Source organism: Mytilus californianus, unplaced genomic scaffold (assembly GCF_021869535.1).
Source record: "Mytilus californianus isolate M0D057914Y unplaced genomic scaffold, xbMytCali1.0.p SCAF_9, whole genome shotgun sequence".
NCBI lineage: Eukaryota > Metazoa > Mollusca > Bivalvia > Mytilida > Mytilidae > Mytilus > Mytilus californianus.
The window spans coordinates 77,612,362-77,628,407 of record NW_026262745.1 but is presented as its reverse complement, the minus strand read 5'-3'; the positions used below and the strand labels follow the sequence as shown (position 1 = coordinate 77,628,407).

The window sequence follows — 16,046 nt, the reverse complement described above, 5'->3', positions numbered from 1 at the left end:
ACAATGCACTTTAATCATTTTGACTATGCTCTTTGTCGTTTGACTAGATGGGTAGTCACATTTGACTGAGTAGGGTGGTAATTATGACAATGTTTGGAAGTCAAAATGACCACATGTTATACTCGTTATGACGAATTGGATTGTTCAATTGACTATGCACATTTGTCAGTTTGACAATTGAATGCAGTCCATATGACTTATTGAAATAGTCGAAAGTGACCATGTTGTTTAGTCAACATGATTACTGTGAATAGTCACGACTGTTAGACTGTTATTTTAATTTGTGTTGTTTTTTGTTCCACCAATTTACTTTGTGTGTGTGTTTCTATCCGTTTTGTACTTTTATGTTTCATTCTTCTGTTATTCTACTTTTTGTTGTTTCTCCTCCATAGGATTGACAAATACATCTGAAATATAATATCATTAAAAATACCACAACAGCAAAACTAACATCGAAACCGTATAGGACCACACAGTGCTCAATGTTCAAAACCTTCCTATATCTTCATGATTTTCATGTGTTACCATTACTCAGTGACATATATTAAAGTATAAAAATCAAATAAAGAAAATATATTTATTATAAACTCATTGTTAATTTGAAGTGTTTATTTCAGATATTTTTTCGGTATCAACTGTGTCAGTGTAATAATCTCTCTGGTCAAAAATCTCTCAGCTGTGTTCATACAAATAGCAATGTCTTCATTTGCTGAAAAATATAATTATATCATTTTAGAAGCTAAAATATAACAATAAACAAGTATATCAGTTATGTTAAAAGTTTTAAGAAAAAACAAATTTTAAAATCTTTGATCTAGTGATTTTGTCACTCATTTTATACCATTATTTTGTAATGTTAGTTCCGGGATCTTGACAGCCACCCATCTTATACCACAACATTGTTATGTAAGCACCAGGATCTTGACAGCCACCCATCTTATACCACAACATTGTAATGTAAGCACCGGGATCTTGACAGTCACCCATCTTATACCACAACATTGTGATATAAGCACCAGGATCTTGACAGCCACCCATCTTATAACACAACATTGTAATGTAAGCACCAGGATCTTGACAGCCACCCATCTTATAACACAACATTGTAATGTAAGCACCAGGATCTTGACAGCCACCCATGTTATATCACAGCATTGTAATGTAAGGTACCCTGAGGTTTTTTTTTTAATTCATTGTTGTGAATATCGATTGCAGTGTTTATTTTTAACAGTTTTTGATCAGGTGAAAAATAGATATCGCTAAATACTCTTTTCAATCGAAAATACGTTGTATGTGTATCAAAATTGATATCCCGTATACATATCTCCCTCTGTTTTGTATTGTCATTAATTTACGTCAACATGTGCCGATATATTACATTCATTACACTTCTTTTTCTGTAATTTAGAATTAAAACAAATGTACATGATACTTACTTTAAACAATTGGTTTAATTGACAAAATAGCAGTTTCGTGCCTCCTGGTTTGTTTACATCTACACGATCTAGGGAACAAAGGGGACGCGAAAGAGTGCGCGTGAAAACCGATACTCTACACCACGTGGTGCTGTGACCACCTAACATAGTCAATTGACTATGCAGGTAGTCATTATGACTTGATGGGTAGTCATATATGCTGTTGACTACCTTTCGGCTAATATTTGACTAACTGAATAGTCATAGTGACTAATTTAAATTTTCAGTGTGCTTGATTTAATTTGAAATAAAGAAAGTTAAAATTGTCAAAGTTAGAACGGTTAATGAATCACTTTAAGAATTTACGTTCGAATTTAAGGCCCATGTATAAGTTTGGGATATACTGGCTCACTTCTCAACGTTAGACCAGAGACATAAATAATACAATTATATTATATGTCTATGGTTAGACTTACTACGTTAATTATAGGAGTGAGTCGCTATTTTCAGTAAATTTGTAAATGTGATAAAATCGAGAAATTAAGATGAAATATATTTTTTTTCTATAAAAATAGCGTAATCTTAAAAGGTATAGATATATTTATTATTGTTTGTCCTGTGAGAGGCTGAGGGGAGGATGAATCTCTTTTTTAAGGGTCACACTGTAAGGTGTCATAAACACATTTCCATCGAGAGTATTATGTATAAGTAAAATGGGTTATAAACTTTTCACGTCTAAATAAAATGTCACCAATTGAAATCATTGTACATGTCTTATATAAGTGTATGATTCTGCTATGAAATATACGATTTATATGTCATAATGATTTATATCTGTGGGTCATGATTTTCGCAAAACTTTGAAAATGAGTTTTTTTAAACCCAAACCTCAAAATGTCTTTGGGGAAGTTTAATTTCAGGTTGGTTATATGGGAGGACAGTTCGTTTCAGTTTCCATGCTATAGATCTTAGCCTTTTAATTTTGTAGTGCATGAATGTTTATTGTAATAACTGATTAATAATCCGGAACCTCTTGGCATTTCCCACCAGATTCTAAAATTATTTATTTACATTGACTGGTTTCTCTCGTGTCGATAATTTCTGCATATCACATGCATTACTTATATCCAATTAAGGTGCCCAGATTTATGTTTAAAAAGCCGCCATAAGTTTTTCCATGCTAGAGCCTAGCTGCGTAAATTGTCAGAAAAAGTATATCATAAGGACTTATGAGCTACGATTCTGCAGCTATCTAAACTAAAGCAGAGCCTATGCATGCGTGTCTTTTTTTCTAAAAAAATATTCTGACCCCCAATTTGATGAAAAAAAATATTCTGGTCAAGCAGTTCATTTGACAGAAATAATTTGTTCTGAATGCAAATTTCCACCAAACCTGATTAGTGTTACATTTTGAAAAAATAACCAATTGATCGTGTCGAAAACTAGATAAATTTGTTCGCGCTTTGCATGAAAAAAAATTACTAAGAAAAAAAAACATACCCCCCCCCCCCCCCCCCCCCCCGGCCTCCCCACCACCTTGTAGTTAAATGCTTGCTCACTTAGGTTAAGTCTTTGCCAATGGACACCAAATTACTGAAACATGGGCATTAGCTACGAGATATGAAGGAAAATAGAATATGATTTTGTTCAATCATAATAAAAATGAAATAATGAAATAATATTTCGCTTTAATCATCTAATTTGGTTAGATTTTGTCAAAATAAGCAAAGAAACATCATTGTTGAATTATTCACTTGCTAACTTGACATTAGCTAGAGATTGGTTACACATGCATTAGTCGGGTTCAGCCATTAAAAGGAAAAGAATGTCAACACTGAAAGTGAAACAAAGATAAACTATTTCATTGACTGATTCGATCCACAAAAAATCATTCTTATACAGGTAAAAACGATAATTAACTTTTTTTCAACCTATGAAATGAAATGAAATCAAACCTAAATTCCAATTGCATGAGGTCACTATCTGTTTATATTTATGTTTATGTTTATATCAGGTTATATGACCATCGGCAGTCTTCAGAGGTCATCTTGATAGTTGATAAGAGGGCGTCTAGACTAAAATACACAAGAAATTCTAATATAATATATTTTGGAGCACACTTTTTTAACTGTTTATTTCAGACTTATTGTAATTTTGATATATATACATGCATCATGTGTATAGGTTTTAGTATTTTATAAACCAAATATGAGAATTTGAGTCAAATCAGTCAACATGAATTTGACAGCTAATATGCCCCTTTCAGTGATGAACATTTCTGAGGTGGGGGCCTGGCAAATTTGAAGAGGTCAGAATATTTATTTCAAAATTAACCAATACACATTTTCAAACATCCTGGCACTTTAAATTTTTGAATTTAAGGTGAGATTCTCTGTGGGAACTTACAAAATAAAAAGTAAGGTGGCCAGATTATTTATTTTCACTCTGATCATAATCAAGGCCAGAATATTTATTTTTTTGTTGATCTACAAACGCACCAAAACTGCCCCCACCCCTTTTTCAGAATAAATTTATCGCCTTAACTTATTGTATTTTATGTGATACACACAACATATTTTTAGGATGCACATATAACTGCAAACAAAAAGAGCAGTCAAATTGAAGCCTATATATAAATTTTTTGATATGAAAGTATGGAATGGTAAAATTTCCAGCAAATGTAGCAATCTTATTGATGTTGAAGATTTCAGAAATAAACTTTTATTTTTTCAGGTCAAAAGGAAGGGGTGTAATCTATTGGCCCTCAAAATTACCCCTGACAAAAAAATTGCTCTTTTCAAATTTTGCATACTGAATGATCTATCACTATTGGAAGATTAAAGAGAGCCAAAAATATCTTAAACATATTAAATATTTTGGGCCAGAATATTTATTTTCATATGCGAAGTAAAAGCTAGATTATTTATTTTCACCTATAAAATCAAACATCTAAATGGGGGCCAGAATTTTTATTTCCATATTCTACCATATTCCCCAAAAATAACTGACCTGGCCATTTAAAATAGACCGGGTTAGGGGAATCAACAATATTTTTTCCTGGCCTAAGTAACCTACTTCACATAAGTTCAGGATTCCAAAGTTTTAATAGCATTGAAAGCAACTTGCATTTTTATAACTTCCAGGGTTAGGTCACTTACACAAAATGTATTAATTTACTATGGTTTTAAAAATTAGATCATCTCTCTTTAATCTCACATTTTTTTGCTATAAAAAAATCATATCAATGAACTATCCATACATTAAAAAAAGGATGGACTCTTACTGAATCATGTCAATATTAGATGTTATGTTGAAATCTTTTTAAATGGCAAATTTAAGGTTTAGCAAGTTATGATCATAATATTAAGGTTTTGTGAAATTTTAAAATGCAATCATACACGACTTTATTTCAATTTGGTCTGAGTCCTCTACTCAGGTGAATTGATATGAGTTCCCCCCTCCCCAGATATTCAAATAAGTTGATTTGAGATTTCATTGAAATTGAAACAAGGTCAAAGTTAAATTTGATATTCTTTATTTTAAGACCACCTGGCCCGAAGGGCCAAGTGAGCTTTTCTCATCACTTGGCGTCCGTCGTCGTTAGCTTTTTACAAAAATCTTCTCCTCTGAAACCACTGGGCCAAATTTAACCAAACTTGGCCACAATCATCATTAGGGTATCTAGTTTAAAAAATGTGTCCAATGACCCCGCCAACCAACCAAGATGGCCGCCATGGCTAAAAATAGAACATAAGGGTAAAATGTAGATTTTGGCTTATATCTCTGAAACCAAAGCATTTAGAGTAAATCTGACATAGGGTAAAACTGATTATCAGGTCAAGATCTATCTTCACTGAAATTTTCAGACAAATCTGACAACCTGTTGTTGGGTTGCTGCCCCTGAATTGGAAATTTTAAGGAAATTTTGCAGTTTTTGGTTATTATCTTGAATATTATTAAAGATAGAGATAAACTGTAAACAGCAATAATGTTCAGCAAAGTAAGTTCTACAAATAAGTTGTCATGACCAAAATTGTCAGTCGACCCCTTAAGAAGTTATTGTCAAGTCAATTTTTAACAATTTTTCGTAAATTTTTGTAATCTTTTACAAAAATCTTCTTCTCTGAAACTACTGAGACAAATTTAACCATACTTGGCCATAATCATTATTAGGGTATCTAGTTAAAAAAATGTGTCCGATGACCACGCCTTCTAACCATCATGGCCGACTTGGTTAAAATTAGAACATAGGGGTAAAATGCAGTTTTTGGTTTATATCTCTGAAACTAAAGTATTTAGAGCAAATCTGACAGGTGGCAAAAATGTTCATCAGATGTAGATTTATCTGCCCTGAAATTTTCAGACGAATCCGACAACCCGTTGTTGGGTTGCTGCCCCTGAGTTAGTAATTTTACAAAATTTTGCAGTTTTTTGTTATTATCGTAGATATCATTATAATATCTAATATCTAATACTATTAATTATAATTTTAACCTTATTTTACATGATTTCCAAAGCATCAGTAAATACAGGTGAGCGACACAGGCTCTTGAGAGCCTCTAGTTTAATGTTGCTATTGGTACAAGGTATTTTAGTCATTAGTGTATTGAGTCTTGCTCCACTCTTGTTACATGCTTATTAAGACAAGTTGAGAACATTTTTTTATTATTTTTTTTTATCTTCAGGCAGAAGAAGAGATATTGGCAGGCCTCCCCCTGCACAGATACAAAGCTGTAGATAAAACCTTCACAACTTTGGAAAACAGGAAATCAAGATCCAACTTTCTAACAGACCTTCAGGATACACTTGACAGTCTTCAACTTCAGTTTGCAAGAATAGAAGGTATTACATTTATTGATTAAATAAATAAAATTGTTCTCTAATACAATTGATTTATATAAATTTCATTGTTGTTTTTGACAAATATATATAAAGACACAAATTTTTGTTTATTATACCCCATGCAACGGGTTTATGTTTTTGACCCGTCTGTCCGTCCGTCTGTCTGTCTGTCTGTCTGTCTGTCCTGTTTCTTGTCATCTCAAGTCCTCTCAAACCGCACAACGGAATTACACGAAACCTTTTTAGATAATAAGGACATACTATGTAGTTGTGCATATCGACAGGAAATTGTGATTCAATTTTTTTTCTAGGAGTTGCGCCCCTTTGAACTTATTTACTTTAATGTACTACTGCAACAGTTTGTCATTGCAACTCCTCTGATACCACACAACAGAATTTCATGAAACTTTTTTAGATAACAAGGACATACTATGTAGATGTGCATATCAACAGGAAATTACGGTTCAATTTTTTTTCTAGGAGTTACGCCCCTTTGAACTTATTTGCTTCAATGTACTACTGCAACAGTTTGTCATCGCAACTACTCTGATACCACACAACAGAATTTCATGAAACCTTTTTAGATAATAAGGACATACTATGTAGATGTGCATATTGACAGGAAATTATGATTCAATTTTTTTTTCTTATACTATTTTTTTTTCTTACACATTTTTTATTTCTAAAGACAATGTGGGGACGTGGGGTATGTGAGCGCGCTCACTAAGGTTCATTAATTAAAATTGTACTGGATTTGAGTAAATATACACAGCATTATAAAAAATCAGTCCTGTCCTGGTGAGTTACTGTTCTAACTTCTTTAAGCAAAGTTGACCTTGGATGAATTTGACTATGTTTTTAATATAAAAATAAGGAGATGTGATATAATGAGACAATTTCCTCATCAAGAGACTGAATGTTGTAAAGTAAGCAACTATAGGTCACTGTACGGCCTTCAAAGATGAGTAATACCCACATCCCATAACAATTACGTTTTTAATAATAAATCAGTACACATCCAATGGATTTATTAGTATAAAAAAGACATCATAAACATGATAAACAGTCAGAAAAAAATATTATCTTGTGCAATGCCAAAATATATTTAGTTTTAGAAATGAAAGAATTCTGATTTCTTATGGTTATATAGCTTCTTATGTTTCTACATCTTTATACATGTCAGGATTTTGAAAGTAAAGGGTTTGAGCGTTCCTGATGATGATAAATCTCTGTTTAACACTGTAACTTAGATATAATAATTAAAACAGATACATTGCTATTATGATAAACAGATCATGGAACTTGTAAATATATGTGTTTCTTAATTACAGCTTAAGTTACTTAATCATTTAACATGTTTAATGTAAAAAAAAGTCAATTGATTGAAAATTTGGAATTTATTATTTTTGAAAATTTTAGAGGAAATACCAGCAGCCAAAAGTAAGCCAACACAAAAGACAAAGACAAAATTTGTCCATAAGAGTCTGCATGAAGAACTCAGGGTGAGTACTAGATTCTTAATTTTATCACATCTGATAAATGGTGTATACAGATTGAGTACACACAAGGTGATTCAGTATACATGGTATAGAAAACCCCATGTAGTCTCATTTCTCAAATGGTGTGCCTCTTTGTGAAAACAATATATATTATACATGTTATATGATTTATTTTATGAACTTTTATTCAATCTTCAATATTTTTTACTTGTATCATGTACTGTCATGAAAATGTATAGCATGTACTTAAAAACCTGTTTTATTTTATTTTGGCAGTCTTGATTCCTTATTATGATTTATATTCAAGCAGACAAAATCATTTGATTAGTAATATTTGGTGCAGTTCAAATTTTCAAAGTCTAAAATTGTAAAAGGTTTTGAAATGAAATTTTTGTTTTGAAAATTCTTTTGGTTTCACTTACACTAACAGCCTTGACCATTTATTGACCACATGATGCTAATTGAATATAAAAGGGTATTTATGCATGATATATGCCCAAATTGATTTTTCAAAATGTAATACAATGGTCTAGGTCAATAAATTATGGATTGAAATTGAATACATAAAAGGTCATTCTGGACAGTTGTAATTTTAAAACTGTTATTGTAATTGCCCTTTTAAAGTGTGCCATGGTACATAGTCTGCATCCCCTTTTTTCGCTACAGTGGATTCAAATTGTGTGTGATTGTTGTGATTTTTTCTTGGAAAACCCTTTCCATCATCAGGTAGAAGTTGAAAATACTTGTCAATGAAAAGGATTCAAGTAAAAACTTAAATAGATCTTAAATGAGTTTATGTCCTTCAAAATTAATTGAAAGTTGTGTTTTTATTGGATTTTTATATTAAATTTGCATTTTGATAGGGATAATGTAAATTATTAGTTCAATTACAAATTTGAATGTTACATAAGATAAAATATCAAAATCAAGTTTTCTCTTTATTTCTCAAAACTAGGCCCGTCGCCAGCAATTTTAATTTCGGAGTTAAAAACGTGGATAATACCAGCCTGAATTTGAAAGTTAACAATTAAACAATGAGTTTATTGCCCTAAATATGAAGGTATGATATGCATTTGTGTAGTAATGTAGTACAAATTTCTGAATGTATATTTGTAGATCATGAGAGAGGCCCACCCAGACTCAGGGGCAGCACCAAGACAAACTTTTTTAAACACCTCTAACAGACTGTGGAGAAAGAAGGTGATGCCTCTTTTAGGCTTCAACCCAGCAAAACATGTAAGTTTGAAATTCATATATCAGGATAACAGCCAGCTTATTTATTCTTGCAGGCCCTCTATTTTCGACTAATCAGTAGAAAATAATTGAAAATTAAATTGTTCCCAACATGTCAAACATAGATCAAAACTATGATACCAAAAAATCATGAAACGAATTTGGTGCAAAATTGTCCAGAAAAGACTAAATGCTTAATAGAGTATCACTTTTAAATAAGTTGGGTTTAATACAGTACACACATTTGGAAAATAATATGTACATGATGTATACATTTAAAAAAGAAGATGTGGTATGATCATGATGATTACCAATGAGACATCTCTTCACATCAGACCAAATGACACAGAAAATAACAACTATTGGTCACTGTACGGCCTTCAACATTGAGCAAAGCCCACACATGCCTAGTCAGCTATAAAAGGTTCGGAGTTGTGCAACTTTCAACAAAAGCTTTATTATGTAAAATCGACAAAAGTCAAACTCACAACATACCAGAATGCAATGTGTCTAAATACATGTTTTTTTATAATCAATATATAGAAATGTAGGATAATGGTTTATTAAAATGGCAAACACATTCAACTTAAAGTTCAAATATTAATGTGATGTTATATTGGACAAAAAATGTATTGAGATTGATATAATTTTAATCTTATAGTTGCATTTCTGATGACATGAAAATGGCAATTATGTCTTATAATTTTGTCACACAAATACGATAACTTTTTCGGCAGTTCTCATGATTGAAAAAAAATGTTTGTGTATAAGAACATGATCTTTTTACTGTTTTGAATGAAAATAGAACATCTCTCAGGACTGTGTAGATACTAAATGTAATGAAATATTGTTGAAATGTAACACATTTAATTCCAGGAAGGTACTTTTGGTGGTTCATTCAAGGAACAGATTTACCTGTCAACCCTTCCAGAGTGCTGTTTTGACCTGGTTATAGATGTAATCAACTCCCATGATGCTGGGTTACTGCACCAATCAAATAGGAAGGAAACTACCATTAAACCAGGACTTTTTAAACATCTTGTTGGTGTCAAATCAGAAGTAGTAGTGCACAGACATCTAAGTCAACTGAATAGCGGACTGATCAATCTGCCAGAGTTTCGTCAACAGACCAAAGATATAAAGGTAACTTATAAGTAAAAGGAAATAACAAAGAAAAATGATTAAAGAACAGCAGCATTCTGTTTTTGTTAAATATGGTGTATTTCTGTTGATTTATATCTTAAATATCGAAAATCATATATTCCCCTGTTATCATAACTATAATGATAACAAATGGTGTATATTTCCTTTTATCATATTTTTGTAGTTACAAGCATCAAGTAATCTTTTTGTGAAGCAAAGTCAATATTGTTTTTATATCTTAACATTATATAAAATGACAAATTGACAGTAACAAATTGAAAAAATGTTATAATTATTACAGCGTTAGTTTTATGAAAAGTTATCATTTTACAAACAAGTGATCCAGTGCCAATGAAACACAAATAACAGGTTGTTGTAACCTATTTAAGTTGGAGAAGATGTAGTATCAATCAGTAATTTTGAAAATAAAAGAATTGAGGAAATTTTTGAAATTAAAAAAACACCTTTAGTTCTATACACTGTCTCCATAACAGACAAGGATCAATGTCCATTTGTAAATTGTTGACTCTGGTAAAGATATTGGTTAATTAAAAAGAGCTTAACTTTCTTTTCAGTCAATATCAATTTTTTTTTGCATCTTTCAGCTTCAGCATCAGAGTCAAAACAGCACACCAAGTGGCCCAACAGTGAGACGGTTACAGGTATGATATATAAAAAGAGATGTGAAATATTTGCTTTTAGTTCAAGTCTTGTTCTGTCTAACATAGGACTAGCACATTTATTGAGATGAACAAGGTGTCTATTTTAGTCATGATATTTCTGCTTGAAATAAAATTCAAGTTATATCTTTGTTTTCATTTACATTATTATATTAGAGGTAATCGATGTTCAAATCACTAAAAGAATTCTAGCTGTAATTTATAGATGGTGTTGTACAGTCTGTTTTGAAATATATATATAGAGAGACCTGGATGTAAAGAACTTATCTGTGTTATATGTAATCTTCCATGTTTTAAATCTTTTTATTCCATTTAATCAAATATCAGGTTAAAGACTTTAAATCGATTGTTATTTTCTTAAAGAATTGGCAAGAACACTGATTTATAACTTCCAATTTAAATTGCAGAAGCCCCCTTTTGTCTAACATCTTGAGTGAAAATTGTGTACTAACAGAATCAGAATTGTAAATAGTAAATAGTCTAATAATCTCTTCTTTTTTGTTGCCACATTTCCAAATCAATACTTTACATTTATTTGGAAAAGTTAAGATGTAAACAAATTCCTAATTGCAACAATTATTTGAAATATCCCCATCAACACATAACTAAATGAAACATATACATTGAATTTGTTTTTTTGTAGAATGAGATTCTTCGACTGAAGTCCCGAGTTGAAGAGTTGGAAGAGTTGGTTGAAAGAAATCAGACACCAGATCAGGTACTTTTTTTTTACTTTGTGTGCGGCAGTGGTAAGATGTCAATCAGATTGTTAGTCAATTGTCTTTCACACTTTCAAACCTGTTCATACCAAGAAAAGGACAGGAAGTTATTGAGCAACTCGATAGAGTGCTTTTAAAAATAAGAACCACACATTAGTGTTTAATTATCGATGAATCCTCTGTTAGACATAAACCAAACCAAGAAAAAAAAAACAAAACATGTAGAGGCTTACAGGCGGTCATCAACAATCAAATGTTAATATTTCAATCTACCAAGTTTTATTAAAATATATGATTACATTGGCAAGTATGTTATTTAACAATTGAACAATTGTAGCAGATCAAATACATCAGTTTGCGAATGTAGATGTATAAATACTACTCATTTACATTTTTTTTCCTGTACCAACTACAATATGAAACTGGTTTAAGGCTTTAGCAGTTTTAGCTGTTTAAAATTTAATGAACATAGACACTTGATGAATTTAGGTTGCTTTTCCTAGATATGTATTTTCTCATATACACTGAAGTGACTTTCTATGATTTACATCACATACTAATATATATTGAAAACTCTTTAAATGTTTTTGTAGGATGTGTATGAATTTGATGACACTGACCTCTCACTCAGAGAACAAGATATGGAGGTTACAATTGAGGTAAGCTTTATTTTATCATAGGTCACCCTTAATTTTGTGAAATCATGTTAATTGTAAAAATTTTGTATGCATTTATAACAAAACGTGGTAAACTAAAAATCCAGATGTTACAATACACATTTTTATGGACAAGCACATTTTGAATTTTTATGGTGCTTACTGATTAAGCGTAAAAGACAATCACCCTTGATTTAATAAAAAACTCAATGCATGTGTTATGCTGAACCATTATAATGACCCATAAAGCCATTAAGAGTTTGATGTTCTTTAAATATTTTTTTTCTTCAAATTTTTACTTCAGATTTTTCAGAAATCGAGATATCATAAAAAAATATAAGTGAAATTTAAATGTCACACCGATACCCTCATCCATTTGATTGTAAGCCAACAACTGATATGACAATATAATACTATTCTAATGAGAAGTTTTCAATTTTTGTTATATGATCTTTTATGAAAGAATTTTTTTTATCTTTTAGAATGAAGAGTTGGATGTCATTCCTGATACACCAACAGGTTCACAAGTTAGAACCATTCCAGAAACACCATCCACTTCCAAGATAAATTATCTGATTAAGATGCCAGTAGATAAAAGTTAATGATACATTTAAAATGTGTTAGCTATGGTGCCTTAATTATCTTCTTGTATCACTAAAAAATTGAGCTTTTTTATGAATTTGGTTTTCAGTTCTAGCTACCTAATCATTAAATGCATATTAACAACTGAAAGAAAAGACATTGTGCTTTCATTGGTGTAAAATAGTTTTTTAAACAATTTATTCTGTACAATAAAAGTCAGATTTATAGTTTAACATATCTGAATTTGGTTTATTCATGTAAAACATCATTATTATGCACCTTTTTATTGCCAGAACAATATTTTGTTCAACCTGGCAATTTGAATCTTGATCCAGTTTCAGACAGAAGTATAAACTTTTGACATATTGAAGTCAATTAACATCCTTAACATATTTGATTGTTAAATGGGACATTTATTTTAGGCAACCAGTAGCAGAAAAAGAAACAAAGAAGGAGAGCTTCTAAACATCCTTGACAGACTCCGTGAGGTATGAATGCATGGTTTTAGTTATTTAAGCCAAGTGGATCGTAATTTTTCTTATTTCAAGCAAGTTGATAATTGCAAGCTTTTATTAAAAAGTTCATTGATTATTTACTACATTCTAAAATACACAATTTTAAGATGACCCATATTAATCTATATGCAAACATATAAATAGCAATCAACCTTTGTGCATCTATTAGATATATGTGTAATTTGTTGAGTATAAGAAAAGTCTTAATTTAAGAAATGTGGATCGTAAACAAAGTTTAAAAAAAGATGTACTGATACCAAAAAGATAAGTTTGAAATTCATTTTATTTTTTTTATACTCAATCATATGGAAATAAGCAAATATCTATTTGCAAAATCATCACATATTTTGTACAAGTTAGTCAGATGACAATTACAAGATATCATATTGACTTTCTCTTTTACTTCTATAATAATCATCACCTGACTTTTAACATGTTTAATATGATACTGTTATGCCATATTTTTATGTTTGTATTTGTTTTATTTTAAAAGCGTGCAGAAAAAACACAAGAAGATGACCAGACAGAAGAGATTCATGTAATATATATTTTTTTTTAAATTAATTTTCTCATCGTTTATAAGAATAAGAAAATGTGGTATGATTGCCAATGAGACAACTGTCTACCAGAGACCAAATTACCTAGATTTTAACATTGATAGGTCACCATATGTTTTTCAACATTGTCTATAGACAGTTTTGTCTATTAGCTCAATTTGGTTTAAAAGAAAAAAAAATAATTGTGAGGTAATCTATGGTAAGACATCTTGTCAATAACATAACTAAAATTTAGTTATTATTTATGAAGTATGAAACCTTATCGGGAAATAAAATTATCATCTTGCAGCTAATGGCCTGTAACTTGTATGGATTATTTCAACCAGAGATATTTTTTTCCCAATTATTTATTGCAGTCTTAAACAAATAATGCAGCAAAAATGGTTGTTTGTCAATTTAGTATTAAAAAAATACTTCTTAAACTATTTTTAGCCTAACAATGTCCAGCATTTACACTTGCTAACATATCGAGACAGATTAGCTGAGAGTTGTCTAACTCTGATCTCAGTTTAAAATACACATTTGTATGGGTTCTGCTGTGTGTAATTTACACATTATTTAGACACAACAAAACTTCTGTGCTGTCTTCCACAAATATGAGAAATTAATAAACTATTAATATGCATTTTACCTTCAAAATTACTGCATTACTTTTCTATTCTTTTTAACAGTATTTGTTTGTGAAAATATTTAAAATAAATTCTATATTTTAGGTCTTTACTAAAGGTGAAAAGGTGTCTGCCTACTATTCCAATGATAAGAAATGGTACGATGCTGTTATTACTGCAGTTTTAAAAGACGGTTAGTTATTATTTTTCATAATTATAAGTTATACCATTGAAAAATAAATTGTGGTATGAATACAAGTAACGAAATGCATGCAGTCAGCAAATCATCATTTTTTTATAATTTGGGATATTGTCAAAATCTGTTGATGGATTGATTTTTATTAATGTTAATGTCCATTTGCAAATACTTCATGCATATTGAATAGAACTGATGTTTACTCAAAAAATTATAGTAACTGCTTGAACTATTCGTGCATTTCCACTTAAAATAAAATTCATGCATGAACTGGTTCATACTATGAAAAACAATTATGTAAATTGTAATGAATTTTCAAATATTTAATTTTTTTGTGTAACTGAAGAAGAGCCTTTGTAGCATATGTATCACAGAAGTTCTCTAATTATACATTAGATTTTAAAAAAAAAGTGCTAAAACATTTTCATAATAGACATTGTATAAACAAATAACCTCAAAAAGAGAAACCTTAAGCAGTTCTGGGCAGGACAGAGGATTCCATGCTTTTTACATACCCCATTTGCCAAGAAGAATACAAATGGATGAAATCATTACTCCTCTCATATAATATTCTGTATCAAAAGCTGCATCAGTTTTCAATTAATAATCTGCACACCTTGAAAACTTGATTTTCATATAGATATGTCCTTTTAAATTCAAACATGAATACTTCTAAAACAATATTTAGTTGTTATCTGTTTAAATTTAAATATGCTCTTTTCTTATTTTACAGGCTATCGCATCAAATATGTGTTAGATGGGTTTAGAGAAGTGATTAAAGATACTGCATTGTTGAAGAAAATGTGATTTAAAGAACTATGACAAAAGACAGTGTATAAGAACTTATGTTAGAATGATGTTTTTATTATTCATAGTGACAAACAAATATTTTGCTCTGTTTTGAAAGAGAACAATTTATTTATTTATTTATTGCAAAGTTTAAACTTAACTTTTCTGTTATGTATTTGTGCTTTACCATTCAGCTATCTCGATGGTTCTTAATGTGATTTAAAGAACTGTGACAAAAGACAGTGTATAAGAACTTATGTTAGAATGATGTTTTATTATTCATAGTGACAAACAAATGTTTTGATCTGTTTTTAAAGAAAGTAATTTATTTATTTATTTATTTATTAAAAAGTTTAAACTTAACTTTCTTATGTGTATTTGTGCGTCACCATACAGCTACCTCGTTGGTTCTTAAAGTTATAATACCTGCACTCTAGGAGTGAGCGCTATCCAATCTTTGTGCTTATTTGCGTGTCTGTCTGACCAAGTAGTCCAACAGATATTTCTCAGAACATGCATAACAAAATGACTTAATATTTGGTTTGCTGCTTCTTAGGGATGAGTTAACCGTATTTTACTTATAAATGGACTTAGTTTTTCTGCCAGTGAACA

General features: G+C 30.5%; 1 protein-coding gene and 1 long non-coding RNA gene across 2 annotated transcripts; both read left to right on the top strand.

Annotated features, from left to right (window-relative positions):
* The first annotated feature begins 2,384 nt into the window (after positions 1–2,384).
* LOC127713997 (uncharacterized) lies at positions 2,385–12,789 on the top strand. Its single transcript, XM_052219945.1, has 9 exons — positions 2,385–2,627; positions 6,101–6,257; positions 7,677–7,759; positions 8,873–8,992; positions 9,866–10,132; positions 10,738–10,794; positions 11,456–11,530; positions 12,125–12,190; positions 12,670–12,789. Exons 4-9 carry the CDS (start codon positions 8,876–8,878, stop codon positions 12,787–12,789), a joined length of 702 nt encoding a protein of 233 aa, XP_052075905.1. The 5' UTR covers positions 2,385–2,627; positions 6,101–6,257; positions 7,677–7,759; positions 8,873–8,875.
* Positions 12,790–13,189: 400 nt separating this feature from the next.
* LOC127716317 (uncharacterized) lies at positions 13,190–15,797 on the top strand. The gene is made up of 4 exons (XR_007988859.1): positions 13,190–13,257; positions 13,778–13,822; positions 14,555–14,642; positions 15,379–15,797. It is a non-coding gene; the product is annotated as an uncharacterized LOC127716317 (long non-coding RNA).
* Positions 15,798–16,046: the final 249 nt, after the last annotated feature.

Excerpts from the sequence above, each read along its gene's own strand:
- LOC127713997 (XM_052219945.1), top strand. The coding sequence starts at position 8,876 with ATGAGAGAGGCCCACCCAGACTCAGGGGCAGCACCAAGACAAACTTTT. Across the intron at positions 10,795-11,455 it reads CAACAGTGAGACGGTTACAG|AATGAGATTCTTCGACTGAA; the intron begins GTATGATATATA and ends GTTTTTTTGTAG. Across the intron at positions 11,531-12,124 it reads GAAATCAGACACCAGATCAG|GATGTGTATGAATTTGATGA; the intron begins GTACTTTTTTTT and ends ATGTTTTTGTAG.